Source organism: Canis aureus, chromosome 1 (genome assembly GCF_053574225.1).
Source record: "Canis aureus isolate CA01 chromosome 1, VMU_Caureus_v.1.0, whole genome shotgun sequence".
NCBI classification, from domain to species: domain Eukaryota; kingdom Metazoa; phylum Chordata; class Mammalia; order Carnivora; family Canidae; genus Canis; species Canis aureus.
Window position 1 is genome coordinate 81,586,923 of NC_135611.1, and position 26,195 is coordinate 81,613,117.

General features: G+C 40.6%; 1 protein-coding gene and 1 long non-coding RNA gene across 3 annotated transcripts in view; one reads left to right on the forward strand and one right to left on the reverse strand.

Annotated features, from left to right (window-relative positions):
- The window catches only part of LOC144318844 (guanine nucleotide-binding protein G(q) subunit alpha), a 307,547-nt gene extending 281,617 nt beyond the window's left edge, over positions 1 to 25,930 (forward strand). Inside the window, exons 6-7 of the mRNA XM_077906260.1 lie at positions 7,721 to 7,874; positions 20,548 to 25,930. Coding sequence (XP_077762386.1) covers positions 7,721 to 7,874; positions 20,548 to 20,738 — 345 coding nt within the window. The 3' untranslated portion in view covers positions 20,739 to 25,930. The remainder of the gene's footprint in view (positions 1 to 7,720; positions 7,875 to 20,547) is intronic.
- LOC144318854 (uncharacterized) lies at positions 136 to 16,589 on the reverse strand. 2 transcript variants are annotated; one of them, XR_013384834.1, is made up of 3 exons: positions 16,457 to 16,589; positions 8,106 to 8,209; positions 136 to 3,786 (listed from the first exon to the last, which is right to left on the reverse strand). It is a non-coding gene; the product is annotated as an uncharacterized LOC144318854 (long non-coding RNA). The 2 variants fall into 2 exon arrangements; XR_013384835.1 differs by lacking the exon at positions 16,457 to 16,589 and adding an exon at positions 16,142 to 16,336.
- Positions 25,931 to 26,195: the final 265 nt, after the last annotated feature.

A 26,195-nucleotide genomic window follows, 5' to 3' on the forward strand; every position in this document is an offset into this window, starting at 1 on the left:
AGTTGTTTGGTTTATTTACCCAATTGACATGTATCAAATGAAATACCCGAGAGAACATTTCCTAGTTCCCTGTTAAAGATGTGAATTTTTCAAAGTATTCAATGTCTTAAAAAAAAAAAAAAAAAGGATTCGATGTTTGATAACAAATGACCGTTTTAATTCAAATTTTACAATATCATGGATCATTACATTAAAACAAGTTTGCTTGTTTAAAATAATGGCCTTTAATAAAGTTTATTTATAAGAATACTCTTGAGTGAGTTACATCTGAGAAGAAATCATGAAGCTTGTCAGAGCAATCAAAGAGTGGTATTTAAGGTGTAGTGCTATATGGATTCCTGAAGCATAAAAACCGTACATTGTGAGGATCTCCTTTCCACATCAATTTCAGAAACAGAAATGGTGCCAATGAAAAGGTCCCCTGCATAGTGTCCCTTGCTTGCATGCACATTTTCCATCACATGCCGGTAGATAGAAGGAAGCCTTGGGTGCTCCTTGGAATCACAGTGGAGTGTGATTATGTGGCCAGCAGATGTCTTAACCTGTAACTCTGAAGTCCTGGGTTTAAAAACTTCATAAAGCAGGGTACCTGGGTGGCTCAGTAATTGAGCGTCTGCCTTCAGCTCAGGTCGTGATCCTACAGTCTTGTTATTGAGTCCTGCATCAGGCTCTCTGGTAGGGAGCCTGCTTCTTCCTCTGCCTATGTCTCTGCCTCTTTCTCTGTGTCTTTCATGAATGAATAAATAAATAAAATCTTTTTTTTAATCGTAAAATACGATAAATATGCATTGCTCTGTAGACATGGTCATGTATCTCCTTCTGTATATCTGTACATCACTCATTTAAGTCAAATGTATGACTTTGGCCTTGAAGCTGAAAGCTCAGGGATTACAGAGTCACAGAATTGGACACATGGATTGTGAATACACAATCACAGCCACCTGACCCCTTGCTGGCATTTACTAGTATGTTTGTAGGTCACTCAGATCATCTGTATCTCTGATACCAGAAGGCTTCTCTGGGCCTTGAAAGCTTCATCCCAGATTCTCCGGGGTTCACCGTGTCTGGGGAGACATCTGAGTATGGATGTCTATCTGGTGGACGATGGATGACTGATGGATGGGTGACTATCTGCCTTCACTGGCAACTCAATGGCATTCTGCAGGTTTATGTCTTAAGTGTATAGTTTTATATTTTAAAGGCTGACTAAAAAAAAATAAAAATAATAAAGGCTGCCTTCTAAATCTTACAGGGAATGTAAATCAATGTGTCTTAAACCATTAGCAAGAGGGAAAAATATCCACAAGGAGAAGGAGGCAGGTGGGTGGCTTGTATCATGGGCAAGAGTTAAGGGTCTTAGTCTAAATTGTATTTTTTGGTAAAGAAAATAAGTGAATTTTGTGAGAGGAACAGGTACTTACTGGCAAAATAATGAGAAGCTGCAGAAGTTCTAGAATTGGACATTCCAATCTCTGGTTTGATGCTAACTTTCACCAAAGGGAAAAAATACCAGCTCTGCAGGGGGATGTGAGGCACCACAGCCTTCTCAGCAAACATCAGCTCTCTGTGGCAGCAGGGCCCCAAAGGCTCCAGACAGGGCATAGTATCCCTTCAGGCCCATTGGTAATATTTCATGCAGAGATTTGGGCCAGGTCATAGCCTGAGGAAAGCCAGCTTCCAGTTGGTTTCTTGGGCCATGTCCACTGGATCTGGCCTATTCCTCAATGGGAGAGAGGTTTGCCCAAGAGCCAGAAGGAAAGCAGTGGCCTCCTAGCTCCAGGCAAATGATTGCATCTCGTTAAGCCACACTTGAGCTGTCTGGTGGGGTTTTCTGTAGGCTCCTAGCGCCTGCCAGCGCTGACAATGAGCAGGACTGCACGCACACCAGGTTATATTAGGGCCACAACAGAGGCTCAAGCACATGTGTCCTTCACAGAACATGGTGTGTTTGTCCCATTCCAGCTGCCCCCCAAGATGCAAATGAGGAAGAAATGTTTCATATTAACGTGGAGAATTTTCTTAATGCCCACATTACAGGGATCAGAAGCCCTGATGAACTAGTCCATAAAGAGTTCCCACAAATCTCCTCTCACACAGTTATGGATTCAGGTCCTCCTTGGCTTTGCTTTTGTTCACCTTTCCTCCATCTCGCCTTCATCGAGATTCGACTTAAAACTACCTTTGCTTTTTGGGCAAGATTTTATTTGTTTGTTCATAAAAGACAGACGCAGGCAGAAGGAGAAGCAAGCTCCCTGTGGGAATCCCGATGCAGGACTCAATCCCAGGACCCCAGGATCATGCCCATAGCTGAAGGCAGACACTCAACCACTGAGCCACCCAGGCATCCCAAAACTACCTTTGCTTTTAAGCCTTCTCCCACCAAACCTTTCCTTCTCATGTGACCCCGGCATCTTCTGTCGACCACTTTCACAGGGCCATCACATGGACACTCCTGTCCTCGTCCATCCTCTAGGATGCTGTCCAGCACACCTTCATTCCCAGCTTCCAGCAAACTCTGTGTGTATCCAGGAGATTGGCAAATGAGGAACAGTAGGACAGTGTGTGGGGGGCAGGGAGCAGGGGGCAGACAGGGTCAATCCAAGAGAGGCTCAGAGAAGGATTTCTTGGGAAGGCCTGTTGATCTAGGCCTCGAAGGATTAGGAGCGGGGACTGCTCCTACTGGCCACGGGTCAGGAATTTACAGCCACCCTGTGTGACAGCCGTGACATGGAGCCTGTTTTTGTGGCAAAAGGGACATTTGTGCAGGAGTTCAGGCTGAAGATGTGCAACGGGGTCAGGCCGTGCTAAGTGGTGAATGCCTTTCAGGGCCCTTCCCTGGAGGCAGCGTTAGTCACGTGTTGGCAGGGGGTTGGTTGCATGAAACAGCAGTGTTGGCTGGAGATGGCAGATCTCAAGAATCAGTTTGCAGTGTTGGAAGATTAGATGGCTTGAACAGGGATTTTTTTTTTTGGTGATCTTGCAGGGAGGACACTCAGTGGTCATGGCGCTCTGCCTCAGATTACTAAGTGAGGAGCAGGGAGCCTGTCCTTCTCCCAGGGCCCGGGGTCGGGGTGAATGCTTTTCAGTTGAGGGCTTTACCCCTTGATCGGTGCCAGCCTGGGGGTAGGAATAACTCACCTGATCAGCATTGTCTTAGTCCTTTCCGGCGGCTGTAACCAATCAGCACAGGCGGATGGCTTTTATAAACAGAAAACTTTGCTCACAGTTCTGGAGGCTGGGAAGTCTGAGATCAAGGCATGAGCAGTTTCAATGTCTGGTGAAGGGCTCCTTGCGGGTTAAGAGAGGACAGTATTCTCTCTGTGTCCTCACATGGCAGGAGATATTAAGGGAGCTCTCTGGCATCTAATGGGGGAACTAATCCTCATCACCTCCAGTTGGCCCTACCTCTCAACGTCATCACATTGGGGGATAGGATTTTACTTTTCTAAGGGCACTGATCCCATTCTCCAGGGTCCTATTCTCATGACCTAATCAACTCCCCAAAGCCCCACTTCCTAAAACTGTCACATCAAGGGGTAGGGCTTCAAACATAAGAATTTTGAAGAAGCACAATCAGTGTCTATCAAGTGTGATCTGGCCAAGACACTTCTCTGGCCACATTTACTTCAGGCAGGGTGACTACATGGAGACCCACTGGCCAATGAGCTCACTCTGAGCCTCAGTCCTCTTTCCATCCCTGGGGGGCAGCAGAGACCAGGCGGGCCCAGGCAGCCCCTTCTCTCTTTGCTTCCTCCGTTCCAGCTTTGTCACCTCCATCAGGTCACCCTGCATTGAGAAAGACACTTGCTTTCAGTTTGGGAGAAGTTGTAGGTGGGGGTGACAAGAGTCTTTTTCGGACCAGAGTCTTTTTAGGCTAGGCCCACCCTGTTCACAAGGAGCCATGTCTGAAGTAGTAAAACCTTTACTAGGATCATTTTTTTACTCAGCTGGTTAAAACCCCCAAGAGAAGGTGGGTGTAATGAGCACCACCCCTCAGGACTGCCTTTAAACCTTTCCTGAGAGGGGAACAAAGCCTCATTGTTTCTCCTCTTCAGTTGTCCCTGTGTCTCCTACATTGCTGTTCTGTTTTCCTCCTTGAAATCCCATGCCCTGGCAAGTTCCTAAAAAGCAAGCGCCACCACATCTCCTAGGACATGCTGTTCCTTCATAGATAGCAATTTTCCCGAGCAAAGTGGATTATCCCTCATGCTCTACAGGTTCTACCACCCTGTGAAGCATCGTGAAAATCTCATTTAGTTCATTTAGACTTAGTCCAGGGGCTTTGATGTGTAGCATACAAGTTTATAAATATTCTTACATGGCCCGGGGTGGGTGTGGGGGGAGGGGGGCTGATAAGAAATTCTCTCTGTGGAGTAAATAACCCAAAGCGCTAGATGCCTGGCCGGCTCAGTGGTTGAGTGTCTGCCTTTGACTCAGGTCATGATCCCAGGGTCCTAGGATCGAGTCCCACGTCGGACTCCCTGCATGGAGCCTGCTTCTCCCTCTGCCAATGTCTCTGCCTCTCTCTCTGTGTAGCTCACGAATAAATAAATAAAATTAAAAAAAAAAAAAACCTCAAAGCATAAAGTCAGGATGTTAATTGGGAAAAATAAAAAGAATGAAGGTGGCATGGTTAGATTTTCATCACAGGATCTGCACTTCTCATTGCAAAAAAGGGAATTTTTCGTTGTCCTGCCTGGATGAGCTTTCTGCATCTTCCAACTCCAGGTGGGCTCCCACCACCTGGGAGCTTATGCGGAATGCAACATCGCAGGCCCCATCTGACTCTGGATCAGGATCCGTGTTTTAACGAGGTACCCTGCTTGCTCATAGCACACATCAAGTTGGAGGACCCCTTCTGCAGCCCTGTGCTTCCCAAAGCAGAGCCTGCACAGGAATAACCCAGAGGGCTGAGTGCAGATACAGATTCCCAGGGCCCCTGCCTAGATTGCATTTGTAGACCTAGTCGAAAGTACAGTGATAACTGATGATGCCGCCAGTCAGCTGGTTGCTTTCTAGTTTTTCCCTCAATCAGAAGCTCTAGTCCCAGTCCATACACACGTTATGGTAAATGGTTGAGAGCAAAGAGCAGCTCCCACCTGCACGTGCAGGCAAAGCTTCAGTGGGACCAGCGCGGGCAGCGGCCCTGCTTCCAGAGTGGCTCTGAGTACAGTCACAGTGGGCACAGAGGGACAACCAGCTGGGTGAGTCATCCCCAGAACTTGGTGCTGAACTCAGTCCACTCTTCCGGGCCACTGTCCTTCAGGCTGGTTTGAGGTCATTTCCCAGCAGACTCCACATGGAGCTTGGGGGTTCTTCCCAGTCCAGTCTTGAAACTCTTTTGAGTTTCAAGCCTCCTTTTTTTTTTTTTTTTTTAATTTTACTTATTTATTCATGAGAGACACAGAGAGAGAGAGAGAAAGAGGCAGAGACACAGGCAGAGGGAGAGGCAGGTTCCCTGTGAGGAGCCTGATGCCGGACTCAATCCCAGGGCCCCAGGATCACAACCTGAGCCAAGGGCATTCGCTCAACCTGAACCATCCACGCATCCCTTAGGAGCCTCCTTTATATGAATTTAGTGCCATTCTTTCTTTTCCTGACTCCTCCCAGGGTCCAGACTCTTACCTTTGAATAAAGCCAGTAAAAGCCCGAAGAGAACCCTGTCCCCAAGGATCCCATCACATCTCTTCTGGAGAGTGCTAACTCTAATAACTTTCTAATGGAGACTCACTTGGTTGATGCCAGTGTGTATATACCCACCTTTTAAACAGGGCTTCTTTGAAGACCACAGTATGCCTTTCTAGAATTTCTTTATGTAAAGGGGGAAAAAAGTTAACTCTCCCATCAGAGATGTCACTATTGAGTTTAACCTTCTTTAGATTCTTTTAGAATTCTTTCAGTTCTTATTTGGGCCTTTGCTGATCTTCAGCCCTGAAATTTTCAACCTGTAAAACCATAGGCTCCAAGACATGATTTCTTAATGACTGTTGTTTCTGGGGGTTAAAATTTTACCACTGGTGATGATAACCAGTAAAAGGCACATAGATAGATATTTTAAAAGCCATGCATATCATTTGTATAAAAGAGAAATGTACACAGTGAAATAAACATTGTCCCTTGAACCATGAACTACCCCTTACTCTGTATCTGTCCCACTGTGCATTCGTATTATTTTTTTATTGGAGTTCAATTTGCCAACATATAGCATAACACCCAGTGCTCATCCCATCAAGTGCCCCCCTCAGTGCCCGTTCCCCCATCACCCCCACCCCCTGCCCACCTCCCTTTCCACCACCCCTTGTTCGTTTCCCACAGTTAGGTGTCTCTCATGTTCTGTCTCTCTTTCTGATATTTCCCACTCATTTTTTCTCCTTTCCCCTTTATTCCCTTTCACTATTTTTTATATTCCATGTGCTTTCATATTTAAATGTCTGAGCAGTGCTAGGGAGGAAGTTTAAAAGTTGAAGAGATTGGCATATTGACGATCATCTGCTTTACAGAACTTGGTAAAGATCTCTTTTTGAAAAGTGGGTCTTTTCAACCTGATTTGAATTGGCACACTTTATGGAAGGAAAGAACAAGACAAAATTAGGATCAGAAAATTTTCCTTGGTGAGCTGAGTTTCCTGGAGATTTCCTGGAGCTGCAGTCAAAAGGTTGTCCGGAGGAGTATGCTGGGCCTTTGTAACACTGCACTATGAAACTTAGGGAACCTTCTACATGAGGAAGGCAGACTCTGAGCGGAAAACATGAACAGCTTGAACACCTAGTCTTCATGGCCATCCCTGAAATGTCATTTATTCATTCATCTCCTTTGAGAAGTTTGGGGGACGGGGGGGTGTATCCAGGTATATCCATTGCAAGTATTTTATACAACAAACAGAAAAACACAGTTCAAACTAGCTTCAAAACTAAAGAATACATATTGGCCAATGTTGCTGAAAATCCAGAGGCAGAACCAAGTTCAGGTAGTTAAAAGCAAATGAGCAGGACCTGGTTTATTTTCTACTTCAAGATGGTTGTCTGAAGTTCCTGAGCCTACGTGAGTCCTCATCCACATTCTGCATGAAATCAAGGTTCTGTCTTCCAGAGTTCCCAGCAAAAGTCCTGGAGTTAATGGGGCCAGTTGGGCTGCTTGGCTAAACTGATGACCATAAACCAGAGAGTAGTTGTTCTAAGTGATGTGTGCCTGGATTCAGAGCCCTGCCCTGATCCAGGCTGGATGCCATGGGAGTAGGATGCTCCGGCTTCAACCACCAGGCCCCCAGGAGCGCTGGAGGTGGGCTGAGTCCCAGGCAGGTGTTTTCACTGCTGGAAACTTAGTCATCACACATAGCACTAAACTGTGGAGGCCAGAAAGAATCATCGGTATAGCCAGGAAGAAGTGTCCCCATGCACCAAGGCTTTTATGTCCCCAGGAAAAGGAGGACTCTCCCTAATCTGCCTTTGTCTGTGACCTGGGTGTGGGAATGACCTAGTGGTGAGTGTGTCTGTGGGAAGAAGAGCTGGTCACCTGCTTGTCAGACTGAGAGTTAACTTAATAAAAGAGCTGATGGGTGTCATGAACCCTTTGCATGTAAATCCTGATAAAAGCTACTACCATCCAGCCCGAGGTTACAAAATTTTGAATGCATACAGGAGATGGGTTGTACTTCCAACACAAACAAGTCACAGATTGAGTAATCCTGTAATTCATGCCTTGTTTTTCTGATTTTTTTCAGAACCGAATGGAGGAAAGCAAAGCACTCTTTAGAACAATTATCACATATCCCTGGTTCCAGAACTCTTCGGTTATTCTATTCTTAAACAAGAAAGATCTTCTAGAGGAGAAAATTATGTATTCCCACCTAGTTGACTACTTCCCAGAATATGATGGTAAGTCAGCACTCTTCAGCCAGCCCAGTAGCAGGGGATCTGCTTGGCTGCCTAGCCAGCCACACAAGAGCTCACACATTGCACGCAGCACATTGTTGCTGCCTCTGCCTGGAAAGGCTGCCTGTGTGATTGATGAAGTACAAATGATTGTTTGCCCTGCTCTTTAACAACCTGAAAGGTTTCAATTCCCCCAACAATGCTGAAAAGTGATAGCGAAAGAAAACAACTTACGTGTTTTGAATTAAGTGCGTGAGAGGAGGAACAGTCCCCTAGTTTTGAACAATTGTGTATCGACCATCATAATGCCTTCTTTTGTTAACTGTCTGCTCTTGCCTCTGTGGAAAAATAACAGAGCTTTGTGTCCAGAGCCCAGGCTCTGAAATCACTCTACCCAGGTTCACCTTCACAGTTTTGATACTTTGTAGAACCATGATCAAGTCATTCAATTTCTCAAGACTTTAGGACCAAGCTCATGCGATTGTTTTGTAGACTCCAAGATACATGTATGATATTTTAGCATGATACCTGACACATGGTGAGTGGTAGGAAATATTTTGGGGAGGGCGCTGCATGACCTGATCCTGTCATCCTTCAGGATGGCACCAACCTCTACACTCTTCCTGTAGTACTTAGAATCCATAACACCTGCATCAGTACTCCTTTGTTTTTGCATTACTTACTACTTATAAACACATCTTGCCTACTCAACTAGACTCTGAAATCCTCAACGACTGGGCATGACACCCAACCATTCTGAGAAATACTTGTTGACAGGTAACAAAATGCATCCACACCAAGGCACTCTGAAACAAGCCAGTCACAGCCACTTCTCCGAAAGAGCTTCTCTGGCAAGAGACCCACACACCTGCCCATACATACTGGAGTCTAGATTAGGAGTGGCAAACTATGGCTTGCTACCGCTTTTTATAAAGTTTTATTGAAACAGTCACACCCGTTCATTTATCCACAGACTGTTTCTATGCTTTAACAGCACAGTTGAGTGGTTGTGACCAACCGAATGGCCCACAAAACCTAAAATACTTATGCTCTTTGCCCCTTTTTTCTTTCAATTGAAATATAGTTGATCCATAAGGTTATATTAGTTTCAGGTGTATAACATAGTGATATGACAAGTCCGTGTGTTAGGCTGTGCTCACCGCAGAGGGAGCTTCCATCTGTCACCATACAGCATTGGTGACTATATTCCCTATGCTGTGCCTGGACTTGATTCATTCCACAACTGGAAGCTTCTGTCTCCCACTCCCTTTCACTCATTTCACCCATCTATCTACGCAACCCAACTGGCAGCCATCAGTTTTTGGTATTTATGGGTCTGTTTATTTATTTATTTGTTCTTTAGATTCTGTGTGAGTGAAATCATATGGTGGTTATCCTTTTTTTTTTTTTTTATGGTGGTTATCTTTCTCTGAATTATTTCACTTAGCATTATACTCTCATGTTGTCTCAGTGGCATGACCTCTCCTTATGCCTATGTAATATTCCATCGTGTGTGTATGTATTGTGTGTGTACATACACATCTATACACATATACCACAGCTTCTTTATCCATTCATCTGTTGACAGACACTTGGGTTGCTTCTGTATCTTGGCTATTGTAAATAATGCTGTAGTAAACATAGGGGTGCATATATCTTTTCACATTTATATATGTATTATATATAATAAATACTTATGTATATATGTATAATATATATACACGTATATTTATTTACTTTTTTGTTTATTTACTGCTGGGTAGTGGAATTACTGAATCATATGCTAATCCTGTTTTTAGTTTTTTGACGAATTTCCATATTGTTTCCACAGTGGCTACACCAGTATTTAGACCCACCGATGGCACAGGAGGGTTCCTTTTTTTCCACATCCTTATCAACACCAGTTGTTTCTTATATTTTTTATTTTACCCATTCTGACAGGTGTCAGGTGATACCTCAGTGTGGTTTTAATTTGCATTTCCCTGATGATTAGTGATGTTGAGCATCTTTTTTATGTACCTGTTGGCCACCTGTATGTCTTCTTTGGAAAAATGTCTATTCAGGTCTTCTGTCCATTTTTAATCAGATTATCTGTGTTTTTAGTATTGAGTTGTTGAAGTTCTTTATATATTTTGGGTATTAAACCCTTATCAAATATGTTTTGCTTTATTTTATTGAAGATTACCTTCACTGTTCCCAAGCTTTTTATTTGAGTATAGCTTTAATAAGGTTATTTTTGCTTTGGTTTCCCTTCAAAGGAGACCTAACTAGAAATATGTTGGTAAAGCCAATATCAAAGAGATTACTGCCTGTTTTTTTTTCTTTTCTAGGAGTTTTATGGTTTTTAAATCTCAAATTTAGGTATTTAATCCATTTTGAGTTTATTTTTGTATGTGGTGTGAGAAAGCGGTCCAGTTTCACTGTTTTTCAGGTAGCTCTCCAGTTTTCTCAGCATCATGTATTGAAGAGATTGTCTTCTCCCCATTGGGTATTCTTGCTTCCTTTGTCACAGATTAATTGACCATGCAAGTGTAGATTTATCTCTGGGCTCTCTATTCTGTCTCGTTGACCTATGTGTCTGTTTTTGTGCCAATTTAATAGTTTTTTTATTACTACAGGTTTTTTCTTTAAGATGTTTTATTTATTCATGAGAGACAGCGGCGGGGGGGTGGGGCAGAGACCTAGGCAGAGGGAGAAGCAGGCTCCAGGCAGGGAGCCTGTTATGAGACTCGATCCCAGGACCCCAAGATTATGACCTGAGCCAAAGGCAGATGCTCACCCACTGAGCCACCCAGGCATCCCTGATTACTGCAGTTTTATAGTAGATCTTGAAATCTGGCATTGTGGCATTGTGATACTTCCAGCTGTGTTCTTATTTCTCACTTTTTTTTTTTTTTTTTTTTGGCTATTTAGGGTCTTTTGTGGTTCCATAAAAATCTTAGAAGGGGATCCCTGGGTGGCTCAGCAGTTTAGTGCCTGCCTTCGGCCCAGGGCATGCTCCTGGAGACCTGGGATCAAGTCCCACATCGGGCTCCCTGCATGGAGCCTGTGTCTCTGCCTCTCTCTCTGTGTGTCTCATGAATAAATAAAATAAAAATCTTTTTAAAAAATCTTAAAATTGGTTGTACTATTTCTATGAAAAATGCTCTTGGTATTTTGATAGAGATTTTGTGAAGTCTGTCAATTGCTTTGGGTAGTATGGACATTTTAATGATACTTTCCAATCCATGAGCATGGAAAATCATTCCATTTATTTGTGTCATCTTCAATTTTTTTTATCAGTATTTCATAGTTTTCAGAGTATAGATCTTCGTTAAGTTTATTCCTAGGTATTTTATTATTTTTGGTGCAATTGTAAATGTGATTGTTTTCTTCATTTCTCTTTCTGCTACTTCATTATTAACTATATAGAAATGGAACCAATTTATGTGTACTAATTTTGTATCCTACAACTTTACTTATTCTAGTAATTTTTCACTGGAGTCTTTAGGGTTTTCTTTGTATAGAAATATATTGTACAAATACTGACAGTTTAACTTCTTTCTTATCAATTTGCATGCCCTTTATTCCTTCTTCTTGTCTGATTGCTGTCACTAGTACTTACAGTACTATATTGATTAAAAGTAGTGAGAATGAACATCCTGATCTTAGGGGAAAAGTTTTTCCCCATTGAGAATGTTAGCTGTGGGTTTTTCATATGTTGCCTTTATTTTGTTCAGTTATAAGTCTAAGCCTACTTTGTTGAGGGTTTTCATCATGAACAGATGTTGAATTTTGTCAAATGCTTTTGCTGCCTCATTTGAGATAGTCATATGGTTTTTATCTTTCATTTTGTTAATGGGATGTATCACATTGCTTGATTTGTGAGTATTGAACCACCTCTGGATCCCTGGACTGGACCCCTTGTGACCGTGGTGAATGATCCTTTTAATGTATTGTTGAATATGGTTTGCTACTGTTTTTTGATTTTTGCATCTAAGTTCATCAGAGATGCTGGCCTGTAGAGTTTTGTTTGTTTGCTTGTTTTTGTAGTGACTTTTGTCCAGTTTGGTAAGAAGGTAAAACTGACCTTGTAGAATGCATCTGGAAGTTTCCCTTCCTGTCCTGTTTTTATAATAGTTTGATATAATGATTCAGAATAGGTATTTTTTTAAAGTTGGGTAGAATTCACCTGTGAAGCCAATTGACACTAGACTTCCAGTTTGTTTGAAGTTGATTACCAGTTCCATTTTTACTGGTAATTGATCTGTTCAGATTTTGTTTCTTCTGGTTCAGTTTTAGAAGATTGTATGTTTCTAGGAATTGATTACTAGTAATTGATCTGTTCAGATTTTGTTTCTTCTGATTCAGTTTTAGAAGATTGTATGTTTCTAGGAATTTATCTGTTTCTGGGATCCCTTGGGTGGCGCAGCGGTTTGGCGCCTGCCTTTGGCCCAGGGTGCGATCCTGGAGACCTGGGATCGAATCCCACATCGGGCTCCCGGTGCATGGAGCCTGCTTCTCCCTCTGCCTGTGTCTCTGCCTCTCTCTCTCTCTCTGTGACTATCATAAATAAATAAATTGAAAAAAATTTTTAAAAAAAAGGAATTTATCTGTTTCTTATAGATTGTCCAACTTGTCAGCATAGAATTTTTTATAGTAGTTTTTTATAATCCTTTGTATTTCTGTGGTTGGTTGTTACTCTCTTTCTTTCTTAATGAATTTGACTAAAGGTTTATCAATTTTGTTTATCTTTTCCAAGAACCTGGTCTTGGTTTCATTGATCTTTTCTGTTTTTTAGTCTCTTTCATTTATTTCTGATCTGATATTTATCAGGTCCTTCCTTCTACTAAATTTGGGTTTTCTTTGTTCTTTTTCTAGTTCTTTTAGGTGTAATGTTAGGTTGTGTGAGATTTTCATTTTTTGAGGTAGGTCTGTCATTATAAATTTCCCTCATAGAACTGCTTTTGCTGCATATCAAATATTTGGCCCTTTGTTTTCATTTTCATTTGTCTCCATGTATTTTTTCGTTTCCTCTTGGATTTTTTTTATTGACCTGGTGGTTGTTTACTACCAAGTTGTTTGGCCTCTGTGTGTTTGTTTTTTCTGGTGTCTTTCTTGTTACTGATTTCTAGCTTTATACCATTGTGGTTAGAAAAAAATGTGTGATATGGTCCCAGTCTTCTTAAATTTATTGAGGCTTGTTTTGTGGCCTAGCATGTGATTTCTCCTGGAGAATGTCCCATGTGCATTTGAAAACAATGTGTATTTTGTCGCTTTGGATAGAATTTCTATATGTATCTATACATAAATATATTTCTGTATATATCTGCTCTAATGTGTCAGTCAAAAACGTGGTTTCTTTGTTGATTTTTTGCCTGGATCATTTATCCATTGATGTAAGTGGGTTTCAAAGTCCCTTGGTATTACTATCACTTTCTGTTTTTATATCATTAATATTTGCTTTCTGTATTTAGGGGCTCCGGTGTTGGGTACATAATTACAATTGGTTTACCTTCTTGATGGATTGACCCCTTTACCATTATGTAATCCCTTCGTCTCTTGTTACAGTCTTTGTTTTAAAGTCTGTTTCATCTGATATAAGTATTGATGCCCAGCGTTTTGTTTTGTTTTTTTCCACTTTCTTTTGTATGGAATATTTTTTATCTGTACTTTCACTTCAGACCTAAAGGCACACACAGACTGAGTCTCTGGTAGGCAGCATTTAGAGACGTCTTACTTTTTTCTCTATTCTGCCATCCTGTGTCCTTTGATGGAACATTTAGACAATTTACATGTAAAATAATTGTTGATAGCTATGTACTTAATGCCGTTTTTTTTTTCTTACTGCCATTTTATTAAAATTTTTTTGGTTGTTTTTATTCTCTGTTTCTTTCTTTCTTTTGTTCCCTTCTTCTCCTTGTTTGCTGTCTTGTGATTGCTGACTCTCTGTAGTGCTATGCCTGGCTTTTTTAGTTTTTGTGTATCTGTATTCCAGGTCTTGGGCTTGCAGTTGCCACCAGGTTCGAGGTTCGAGGTTTGAACATAACATCCTAAGTATGTCGTGGTCTGTATCAAGTTTTGATGGCCACTAATGTTTGAACACATTCCAAAAGATCTTTTTTACTCACTCCTCCAGTTTATATATATGTTATCCCATTTTACGTCTTTTTATTCATACTTTTTTTTTTTTAATTATGGCCTTTTCCACTTGAAGAAGTCACTTTAACATTTCTTGTAAGGTCCTTTAGTAGTGATGAAGTCCTTTATCATTTGTTTGTCTGGGAAACTCAGTATCTCTCCCTCAGGTCTGAATGCTAACCTCACCAAGTAAAGTATTCTTGATTGCAGATTTTTTTCCCCTTTTAACATTTGAATCTATCAATCATGCCTCTTTCTTCTGGATGACCATATTCCTGCTGAAAAATCAGTGGATAGACTTAAGTGATTTACCTTTTATGTAAATTTTTGTTCTCTCTTGCTGCTTTTAAAATTCTCTTTTTAACCCTTGACGTTTAATTATTGTGTCCGTGGGCCTCCTTGGGTCCATCTTGTTTGAGACTCTATGCTTTTTGAACCTAAAGTTCTGTTTTTTCTCCCTTAGATAAGGGAAGTTTTCAGCTATTATTTCTTTGAATACATTTTCTTCCTCTTTCTCTTTTTCTGGTGCCTCATAATATAGACATTTGCTTGCTGGCATCCAAGACATCCCTTAACCTATCCTCATTTTAAAAACATTTTTTGTACTGCTGAGCTTGTGTGCTTTTCCATCACCTGGTCTTCCTTTTTTTAAAATATTTTATTTATTTATTCATGAGAGAAACAGAGAGAGAGAGAGAGAGAGAGAGAGAGGCAAAGACACAGGCAGAGGGAGAAGCAGGCTCCATGCAGGGAGCCTGATGTGGGACTTGATCCCAGATCTCCAGGATCACACCCTGGGCTGAAGGCAGCGCTAAACCATAGAACTACCCAGGCTACCCTCATCTGGTCTTCCTTATTAATTTGCTTTTCGGTGTACATTTTTTTCATTCCAGTTATTGTATTAATTTTGATTTTTTTAAATACATCTTCTCTCTTATTGAAGAATTTCTTGCTGAGTTCCTCTACTCTTCTAAGCTGGTAGGCATCTTTATGACCATTAAACTCTATCAGGCATATTGCTTAGCTCAGTTTTAGTTTTTTTTGTGAGGTTTGTCTTGTTCTTGTTTGGGGCATATTCCACTATGTCCTTTGGCTTGACTGTCTGTGTTTGTCTCTATGAAGTAGATGGAACAACTATGTCTCCTAAACTTGATGGGATAGTCTCATGTATGGTTGCCCACTGTGTAGACCATGTGTTTGTGCATGATGACTTTTTGCCAGAGCTGTGGCTGGCATGGGCTGGGGATCCCACAGCATTGCATGCTGGGGTTGCCCTGGTGGGATGGTTGGAGCTGAAGTGGGCATGGATGGGGGCAGTCCTGGGGCTCTTACAGGCAGCACCTTGACAGAATAGTTAGATCTGAAGTGAGTACAAGCTAGGGGATCCCAAGGCTTTCCATGTAGAGGGTGCCTTGGCAGGACAGTTAAATTTGAAATAGACATAAGCCAGCATACCCCAGGCAGGATAACTCAAGAGGAAGTAAGTGCAAGCCAGGGGTCCTGGGCCTCTAAGCACAGGGAGCAGTCCCAGGGCTCTCTACTCAAGATGCCCTGGAAGAACAATTGAAGTTCAAGTAGGTGTAATCCGGAGTGTCCCAGGGGGCACTATGGCAGGGTAGCTAGAGCCAAGACAAGGTACAAATCTCAGGGCACCCTAAGGTGCTTCCCACAGGGCTCCCCAGGGTGCCCTGGCAGGGCTGCCATAGGCAAGGTGGTAGGAGCCTAGAGTGTTCCTGCATGCTTAGCACCCATGCCCTGTTGGAGTGATGGCTAAGGCTGTAGTGAGCAATAATCAGGGGTGTTCCAAGGTGCATAGAGCTAGGCCAACCTTGGTGGGAGGGCCGGGGCTGGTGTGGGCTAGGGTCCCATGGCTCCTTGAGGCAGCAGGTCAGCTAGGGCACCCACAGCCTACTCCCATCAAGGCAGAGGGATACATCAACTGTGGCACTCACCAGCCCCTCTGACCAGGAGACCGTTCCAGCAGCTCCCCACCTTTTGGCAGGTTCAAGGGCTGGTCCCTTTACATTCTATTTGCCTTTATAACCCACAGCATTTTTCCTGTACAGTCCTTCAGTACTATTCCTCTCTGCCACAACGGGTAGCATTAAGGCTTGGGGTTCCCCTCAGTACCCTGTCTTCATTTCTCTCACCATTCTTTGTGTAGTCTATCAGCCAGCCCTCACTTCTTCAAGAGGATCTGCTCTAGCAGTAAGTGTGGCCTGGAGGTGAGTTAATGGTCTTCCTGTGTCACCAACCTCATTCTGGGGTCCTTTACAGAGAAAGCATGCCAAACTCAGGTCTAGATGATTAGTAGGTCAGAGGACAGAGGACAGCTTTGAATGTCACAAAGTTCCAACTCTGCCACTTAACTGCCATGGTAAGCTTAGGCAAGTCTATTCAACCATTCAGTTTGCTAAGTAGAAAAGAATTAAATAGAATTGCATATAAGTCACTTAGCGCTGTACCTGGCAGGGAGAAGAGCACAAGCCCAGGTGTAGCTATCGTAAAGACATAGGGAACAGGTGTGTATGACAGACTCCTCTTTAAATGACATTATCAATGTAGGATGTGCAACAGGTATCAGTTCAGCAAGCTCCCTCAGAAAGGCAATTACTTAAAAAAAAAAAAAAGCAATATTCAACTGGCTTTATGGCTTTGTGAAGTCACAAAGCTTTGTGAAGTCCTTAAGGAGGGGGTTTGACTCATCTTTTCATCCCACGGGCATTTGGGGCAGGGCCAGCTCACAGAAGGGGAACTGAATTTCCCTTCTCAAACATATCTAAGATCCTAAAGGTGGGCAGCTTGCAATAGAAATGTTCGGGGGATGTTATCAGGCATTAGAAATAGAACTCTCTGTAGTTTGTCAGCAGTGTGCGCTCCTGTCCATTCTCCAAGTACATTCTCCTTTGTGCTTTCCTGTTCCTTCAAGACCAAATGCTTTCAGGACACCTGGGGGGCTCAGTGGTTGAGCGTCTGCCTTTGATTCAGGGCATGATCCTGGGGTCCTGGGATGGAGTCCTGCATAGGGCTCCCTGCAGGAAGCCTGCTTCTTCCTCTGCCTCTCTCTTAACTCACCTCCTGCTTCTCCCCTGCAGGGAGCCTGCTTCTCCCTCTGTGTCTCTGCCTCTCTCTGTGTCTCTCATGAATAAATAGAAAATCTTAGGGAAAAGAAAAATGCTTTCTTAGCTGAAACAGTGTTTTCATTTTTACCCCCTTTTTATTGGCCACCAACCTGCCACTCAGTTATAAATGCCAGACTGTATCCCTCACTGTTTTGCAGAAACTATAGAAGTAAGGAACTTGGTGTGCCACTAACTTGGTCTCCAACAGCAATGGGCTAGTCTTTAACCACAAGAGGTACTTGAATAAGATGGGCATAAAGCATCTGACTTATACCTAAGCACACATTTGCCTCTCTCTCCTGAAAGAGACTTAATTTTTCCCCAGAGTTCAGTGAGAACCAGCAAGTGGGAAATGATGCCCCACTCTGTACATAGCACCCCTGTTAGGCCAGCAGGTTTTCATGATGTGCTTGCATGCAAGACGACAGGGGATAAATACAGCACAGCCTGCCCCATGGAGCAAAGTCGCCAAGGCTCAAGCTACTCCATGCAGTACCCACAGCACACCACACGTGGGTTTGATTTTTTTTTTTTTTTTTTGCACCAACAAAAGACTTTTTCTGTGATACATATTTTGGGTACTTTTTTTTTCCTTCTTTGCCATGTCCTCATGATCTCTTTACCTATGTCTTTCATCCAGTGAATTTCCCCAGATTCCCCATCACTACGAGCATTTCTTCCTTCCAACATGTGTGCATTGCCAAGGGCTTAAACTGTGAACATGTTTTTTTTTACTGTTAATCTCCCTCAATGTGCACATAACGCACAGAGAACAGAGAACTTAGCCGTGGAGAAAGAAAAAAAGACACTTATTCACAGAGCAAACACAGCTGTCATTTCATACAAAGCCCTTGTAAGAGCTGCAACTAAAAAAATTCTAGGCCGACTCTGCAGTGATGTTTTTATAACAAACATGTTTCTAGTATTATGAATTTCACACTTCCACATTTCTGCACGTACAAGGTCTTAATCATGATGAATGCCATTTCTGTATTTCTCTGCAGGAAGAGAAATTACCATTTCCACATGGATGTGAATTGCAGAATTGTTCATAGAGACTGTGGAATTCTGTGCCTGCTAAGATGGCCATAATGATTTATTTGTAGTTTGTATTTATTCAAATCATATAATTTATGCTTAAAAACCTAATACACTGCAAGTGCTCTTCGCTGAACTTGGTCCGATCTAGTTGTGATAGTCTTTAGGGTTTAAGTAAAAATAGCCCTTTTTTCCCCAAATAGGGTAAATACAAAAATCAAAGGGAACTTCCATCACAAGCCAGAAAGATGGGGTTCCTTTATGAAAATGAGAAGATGCTCCAACCCCAGCAATCTCTTAGTCCTAGTTTTAAATATTCTGTTACTGCTGTTGAATTAGTTAAATCGATAACACCGAGAAAGTTAGGACATTATACTCATGGTATTTGTATGGCACTTTCATTATAATGCCAGCCTTCTTGATTGCTGACAAAAATTTCTATTCTGGTCAAAAGTCAAAAATGTAAACATTACCTTTGTTAACTCTGCAAATGGGAATAATGCATTTGTCTTCATGGCTCTTTCCTCCCTCCTGGCAGGGTTAGATATAAGCTTACAGAGGTAATCCCCACTTTGCAGTAAGGCTGGTTTGAAAAGTCTTCAATTTGGCCATCTAAAATTCGTGAAGCATTTTGTTAGAAGTGATAGGCCCTCAGTCAAGTTTTCATAGATTTCTTTATCCCAACCAATAGATAACGAGAATATTGATAGAAAAGAATGGAAGCTGTGGACCCCAAGAGGGTCTTGTCAGACAGAAGGATGTGGAGTAGGAGAAGGTTATAGCATGACTGCCATCTTTCTTAGGATGGAATTCACTGGAAAAGATGGAAATGTTACATATATAGGGCCTCAGAGACTAATATAGATGCTCAGTAGTTGATAGGTGTAGTGTTTTGATGTTACTCATTAACATTAATTTCAGGATCACATTAATACATTTATCAGGATCTACAAAATAGATATTTTAATACAGCTCTACTGTCCTATAACTCACATGCCATGTAATTCACCCATTCAAAGCACACAGTTCAGTGCTTTTTGATATATATTTTACCATAATTTAAAAATCTAACAAAATTTGTCATTTTAACCATTTTAAAGCATACAGTTCAGTGACATTAATTATATTCACAGTGCTGTACAGCCATCACTATTCCCAAAAGTTTTTATCACCCCAAACCATTAAGCAGTCACTCCTCATTTCCCCTTCTAACTAACTTCTGCAACTAACTTCTAATCTACTTTGGCTCTATTAATGTTCCTATCCTATGTACCTCATATAAGTGCAGTCATACAACATTTGTTCTTTTGTCCGGCTTCTTTTACTTAGCATCATGTTTTCAAGATTCACGAAGGTTGTGGCAACTTTTCTAGAGCTGAATAAAACTCTATTGTGTGTCTCCTACCTCTTGTTTATCCATTCCTCTGTTGATGGCCACATGGGTCGTTTCCACACTGGCTATTGTGAATACTACGCAGTGAAATTCATTGTCCAAATAACTATTACAGTCCCTGCTTTCAATTCCTTTGGATATATACCTAGGAATAAAATTGCCAGGTCATATGGTAATACTATGTTGAGCTTTTGGGGGAACTACCCGATGGTGCGGCTACACTGTTGTACAGTCCCACCAACAATGCACAAGGGTTCCAGTTTTTCCACATCCTTGCCCACACAGATTTTTATACTTTTTTTGATGACACCCATTCTGGTAGATGTGAAGTGGTATCTCATTGTGATTTGGATTTGTATCGAAGATGAATGATCTTGAGCCTCTCTGCACATGCTTATTGGCCAGCTGTAGGAGTTCTATTTTCTGAATATTAACCTCTTACCAGATATGTGATTGGCCATCCATTCTGTAAGTTGTCTCTTCACTGTCTTGATAGTGATGCACAACTTTGACGCACAAGTTTTTTTATTTTGATGAGGTCCAATTTACCTATTTTTTCTCTTGTGTTGCCTGTAATTTTGGTGTCCTATGTAAGAATTCATTGCAAAATTATTAACTAAGTTTTTAATATATCCTGGTAAATATCTCACAGTCCTAATACAAGGCATCTAGGACATCGTTTGGCATGGAAGAGACCCTGAATGAATCTAAGAAAATATAAGCCAGTCTTTCTCATCACCACATATAGTGCATTGAAGACTACATAAATGTGGTGTGCCCAGCAGCAGCAGCAATCTAGAAGCTAGACAGATGGATGGTCAGATAGCATGACAAAAAAAAAAACAATTACACACAATACTGTTGGGGATGGTGGTGATAACGGATCAGATCCGCAGTGTAGCTGTCCTGTCCACGGCATCTTTATTGAGCCAGTCAACACTTACTGGGCAAAGGCATTAACACATCAGCTGACGAATCGTCCCTCTCCTCCCTTGGCCAACAGGACCCCAGAGAGATGCCCAGGCAGCTCGAGAATTCATCCTGAAGATGTTCGTGGACCTGAACCCAGACAGTGACAAAATTATCTACTCCCACTTCACATGCGCCACAGACACCGAGAACATCCGCTTTGTCTTTGCTGCCGTCAAGGACACCATCCTCCAGTTGAACCTGAAGGAATACAATCTGGTCTAATTGTGCCTCCTCGACACCGCCCTTCCCTTCCCTGGTGGGCTATAGAAGCTGTACAAGAGGGACTGTATTTCTGTGGAAAACAATTTGCATAATACTAATTTATTGCCGTCCCAGACTCTGTGAACGTGTCCACAGAGTTTGTAGTAAATATTATGATTTTATTTAAACTATTCAGAGGAAAAACAGGATGCTGAAGTACAGTCCCAGCACATTTCCTCTCTCTCTCTCTCTCTCTTTTTTTTTTTTTTTAGCAAAACCTTGTGACTCCATGTATTTTAAATCCCCAGTCATGCACTCACCAAGATAAAAGTTGTTTCTTTCTCTTCTTTTTCTTTTCTATTGAGCAAAACAAAGCTGATTGCCCTTTCCCTAACCCGTACCCCCATCCTGATTTTTCCTGGGTTACAACAGCCTTTGCCCTAGTCCCATTCTTGGCCAAGTTTTTCTCCCAAGTGATACAGTCAGGACAGCATCATTTGATTTAAGCCATCAGCATTGGCTTGATTTAAAAGTTTGTAGTTTTGCTGAAGGATTCTAAGTGTTAATCCTGTGGTTTTCAGTGTATGGCTCTGGATACACATAGAGAGTTGTTTTATATAAATATATTGTCTTGCCTCACTTTGTGCTGGGATCGTGGATGCCCATCTTATGGTTAAGTGTCATTTCTTTTGGATTTCTACCTTCAGCCATAGCTTAGTCATCAGAGATATGCACAAGTCAGTAAGGCAAGAGCAGAGACACACAGTTGTTTTTTTTAAATGCCATGTGCCATGGTTCTTCTAACCTTCCTTCTTCCCCCTGCCACCCTCTCTTTAAATTACAGATGCCAAAAACTATATATATATGCCAACAGACACTACATTACTCCAATGGCTGCTACCCAGACCCAGAACCTTTTCCTTAGGTTGTTCTTAGCTTCCCCCTTCTTGGTTCAGATTTTTCTTCCTTTTTTCCCTTAGTGTTTGGGCCATGATTTATTATGGCAGTGTGTGTTGCCAAAGCTGGCTTTTCATAAAAGAAAAGTAGTAAAAATTTAAAAGATAAAAGCCAGTATTTAAAAATGGAAGAGAGTAAGACTGTGAATCCTAAAATAATTGGCTGAGAATGACCCTGAAACACCAGTCGGTAACTGTAAATTCGATTGGCACGGTCCATTCTTTTCTTTGCCCTGAGATCACATTGTTTGGCGTCTGTTCCATGTTGAGTGTCCAAATCAGCAATGTAAAAAAAAAGTGTCTTTGTGATAGAACATGAAATCTGCTTCTATCTCTTCATTTAAAGCCAGTTTTGCTCTCTTTATGTTCTTTAAGGTCAAGTGGGTCTGCCAAAAACCTTATTTGAGTATTCTGACACCTCCATTTGCAAAATCTGAAGTTATTGCTGATTTACCACCTTTGGATCTTTATAAACTGGTGACTGGTTAAAGTGGAACCTAAGGAAGACTTTTGGACTTAACTCAAGAGTAACCTCTCAGTGTTCTATAGAACATGAATTTATGTAACTGAACCTACTAGGAGAGAGATTTGGAGTTCTCTATGTGCAATTTTTCAACAAATGCAAAAAAAAAAAAAAATACAGCACATGTATTGATGAGCTTCTGTCAAGCAGCTTGAGTTGAAATCTGACTTAAGAAAATAAATCAAGATTTTTTTAAGCCTGCTAGGGGGTAGGAATTAGGCCATGACACTGGTCGTATTTTAAGTATTGTACTATTTGGCACAAGTCTAAACTTCCATATCAATCACTCTTTGGGAACAACAAAGGAAGAGAGAAAATGAATGGCTTCTTAGATGAGTACAAGAGTTCCTAAGGAGTAGAATGTTCTCCTTTACTTTCCCAGCCACAAACAACACAGGTTACTTTTTCACTTTGCTCAGAAAACACCTGTAATTTGAGTAAGAACCAGACTGCCTGTAGGTATAGTGCAATTCTGAATGCTCTAATCATTGTACATATGTCTCTGTTGAGATTGCAGCATCCATACTGGCTTTGTAATCATTAATTTTTTTGGCAGATTGAATGTGCTGTATTGATATGTATCTATGTAATTGTATGTCTTATAGCTAATTCACATTTTGAATAATGTTATTTTATTTACTTTTTTTAAGAGAGGAGAATGTAAATTTGTCAGTTTATTTCTGACTAGGGATATTTTTTTTTCCATTTAGAAAAGAAAAAAAAATCTTACTATCGTACAGAGCGGTACTAGCATCGTGCTGTATAAAATCATTTGCACATTCCTGAGTAGAGGTATACTGATAAGACCCAAAGGTAATTTCATAGCAAAATACATAAAATCAGTTGGAGCTTTTATACAAACATGGAAACCAACTTTGTAGAACTTTTGCCATTTGACCTAGGATTGGAATATGAGCTTTTATACGATTCATATTCTTATTTGGCAAATGCACAGTTTAGTATTACCTCTCTGATGGCCTTTATTAGAAAGGCAGTTTTAGAAGCTATTGTGATCCACTAAGGAAATGTTTTAACAGCTAGAGACCACTGCTTGCCTAAAAGGGCAATCTTAAATTTGGTGCAGCAAAAAACAAAACAAAACAAAAACAAAAAAAACAAAAAACAAAAAGCAAAAAACAAAACAAAAAAACAAAACAAAAAAAAAAACAAAAAAGAAAAAAAGGAAAAAAAAAAGAAAAAAGTCAACAATAACATTTGAAGGCCTACAGTGTGTATAGAGAAAACCTCATCACAAGATCATAAGTGTTACAGTTTTAGGGAATCAAGATATTCTATTTAATAGAGCTATAGTAGATGTAGTCGATTAAACATGATCTCAAAGCTCGAAGATGTTGAGCAAACAGGGAAAGATTGTTCTATTTGTCTTTATGGAATTGGGATGGAATTGCTATGCAGAATTGAGGTTTGTGGCTTCACTGTGTGCCATAGGGTGCATGACACGATCCCTTTCTGTTGAGGAAGGAAGAACTTGATCACCCTATCTGCAGTGACGCATGGAAACCTAATTGTATCCACACTAGTCAATCGAAGCTAAAGGATTTTCTTTTCTGTTTCTTTGGGGTTTTATTGAAGGGGCTGGGGGTGGGAAGGGATTCTTTTCAGTTTTGTATAAAAACAAAGTTTACTCATGCTTTCTATTATATTGTGATTGCAAACATTAGAAGCGTGTGCCACTGGACTCCTGTCATTGATGCTCTAGGTAACAGAGGCCTGTGGCAAGTTTTTGGTGACTTGGGCATGTCTTATTCAAAAAGAAAAACACAAACACAAACACCTTTCTTCAACATACCAAGGCAAGCAGCCATTTCATGACTCACTTAACACATTGCAGTGTACCAGTTTACAGATAATTTTCCCTCTTTTGCGTGACATGGCAGTTCCAAACCCACAGAGAAGTCCTCATTTATAAATTGGAGGTTTGTACTATGCCTTACAGAGCTTAAATTCAGAAGTTTGTGCCTCATATCTGAAACAAAGGGAAATAATACACCTATTCAAAAGTCAATAAATCCCTTCAAAGTTTTTTTTTTCTTTCTTTAAAACATTTTCATATAAAGAGCTCTGTTGAATGTCATGAATAGACTGGGGGAAAAAAAAATCTTAGGAACCTGCATATGTTGTTTACTAGCATATGACATCTGCAAAAGGTATTCGAAGAACACCTGAAACTTGTTTTGTTTTTTGTTTTTGTTTTTTTTTGTTTTTTTTTTTGTTGTTGTTTTTTTGTGGATTAACTAGCAAGCCTATTTTAAAAAAAAAAAGAAAAAAAGTAATTCAGCTAAAGGACAATTTACTTTTTGTACTTTAGACTATCTTGACTGTCAAGGTGTATGAACTGTAATTTTAAAATTTATACTGCCACATGATTGTAAATTTTAGTTGTCTTAAGTTAGGAATTGGTAAAAAGCTATTTATGCTGGATTTGGGTCAAATGACTTATTTGCAAAAAATAATAATAATGGGAAGAAAGGGCTGTATAATGAGATACTGCAAGACTCAGATAGTGGTTGGAAATAACCTTCAAAATTACCCTCAATTTCCCTTTGTTTTCAGTTTCTCAAAGAAAAAAAAAACGAATGAAATAAAATATAGAAGAATGTTAACCCATATCAAAATAAAGTGTACCCAAGTATTGTAATGTATATTGCTGCTCTTCTTAAAATTAAATAAGGGTTTAAAACCACTCAATTGGTAATTGACAACATCTCAATTGATTCAAATAAGGTGTTGCTTGGTATACATTACTATTTGCTTCCAAAGATCTCTCTTTGGTTAGAAACCCACACAAAAACTAAAACTTGTAATATTGTATGTTTATCTATCTCCACATATTTCCAGCATATGTAGCGTTAATAGGCCTGTCCTGGTAACTGTGTGTTTGGGATTTCATTTTTGGTTCCACCAAATTAGGAAAAGAAATGGCTCAGTTGTGTATGACTAGTTAGAGATTTTTGGAGCCAAACACCTGCTGTTTCGTAGATACCTAGTACAGAGTCTAAACTTGTCATTTGTTTTTCCTCACAGAGTAACCACCCATTCATTGCTGTCTTCCCAACTTCCAATGATCTTTCAATAACTTTCTTGCCTCTAGAATCATCCGTTCCAAGTATGCATACATGCCTAGCACATAGTAGGTGCTCAAATATTAATTTCCTTCTTACCTCCCTTATCATGTATCTTCCATTTCCCAATATGATTCCAACCCAATAGTAAATGACATTTACATGTAATGAAAACACCTATTGGGCTAAATTGGATCTTACCTGGATAAAGCAATTCTGATTTTCATATAAGCTTTGGTAGATATGAAAAAAAAAAAACAGGGAAGAAAATATTCTTTGCTAGAATATTTTCAAGTTTAGGAAGAGAGATGGCAAATTGTGTAACATTGTTCAGGTTACTTTGACTGAAACACATGTTTTTGGTAGATTTCTTTTCCTTAAAGAACTCTAAATACAACTTCTTGCTGGATTCTTCACGTGTCATCGTGTTGGAAACCCTTACTAGACCTATGTATTTAGGGAGTTTTGTCAGAAAACATTTTTAACTGCAGTATTTAAAAGAATCATATTTACTGTTCTTAAAATGTCATTCAAATGCATGTATTGTCTATTGTTTGGGGATGGGAACTAGTTTTGCAAAAAAACACCTAATGTTGTATAATAATGCCCCAATGATCTTGCTGGTTAAAAATACAGTATTTTTGGCCATAATTTTGTACTACAGTATTCTTCATTCTTGAGTTTTGCTTCTCTTGAGGTTGCTTCAGCCTCTTCTAGAATGTTTTTTATTCTAGGGAGTATCGGAATAAATTTTTCCTGTCCTAAAATACTTGATGCTGCACATGCATTGTCCAAGTAGACAGGCTTAGAAGTTTCTAAGCAAACATGAAAAAAAATCTTTTCCATTCTGTATATAGCTAGATTTTAGTCTCCAGTGGAAATATTTGTCCTGATGGCATTTTTTTCAGTTTTTTTA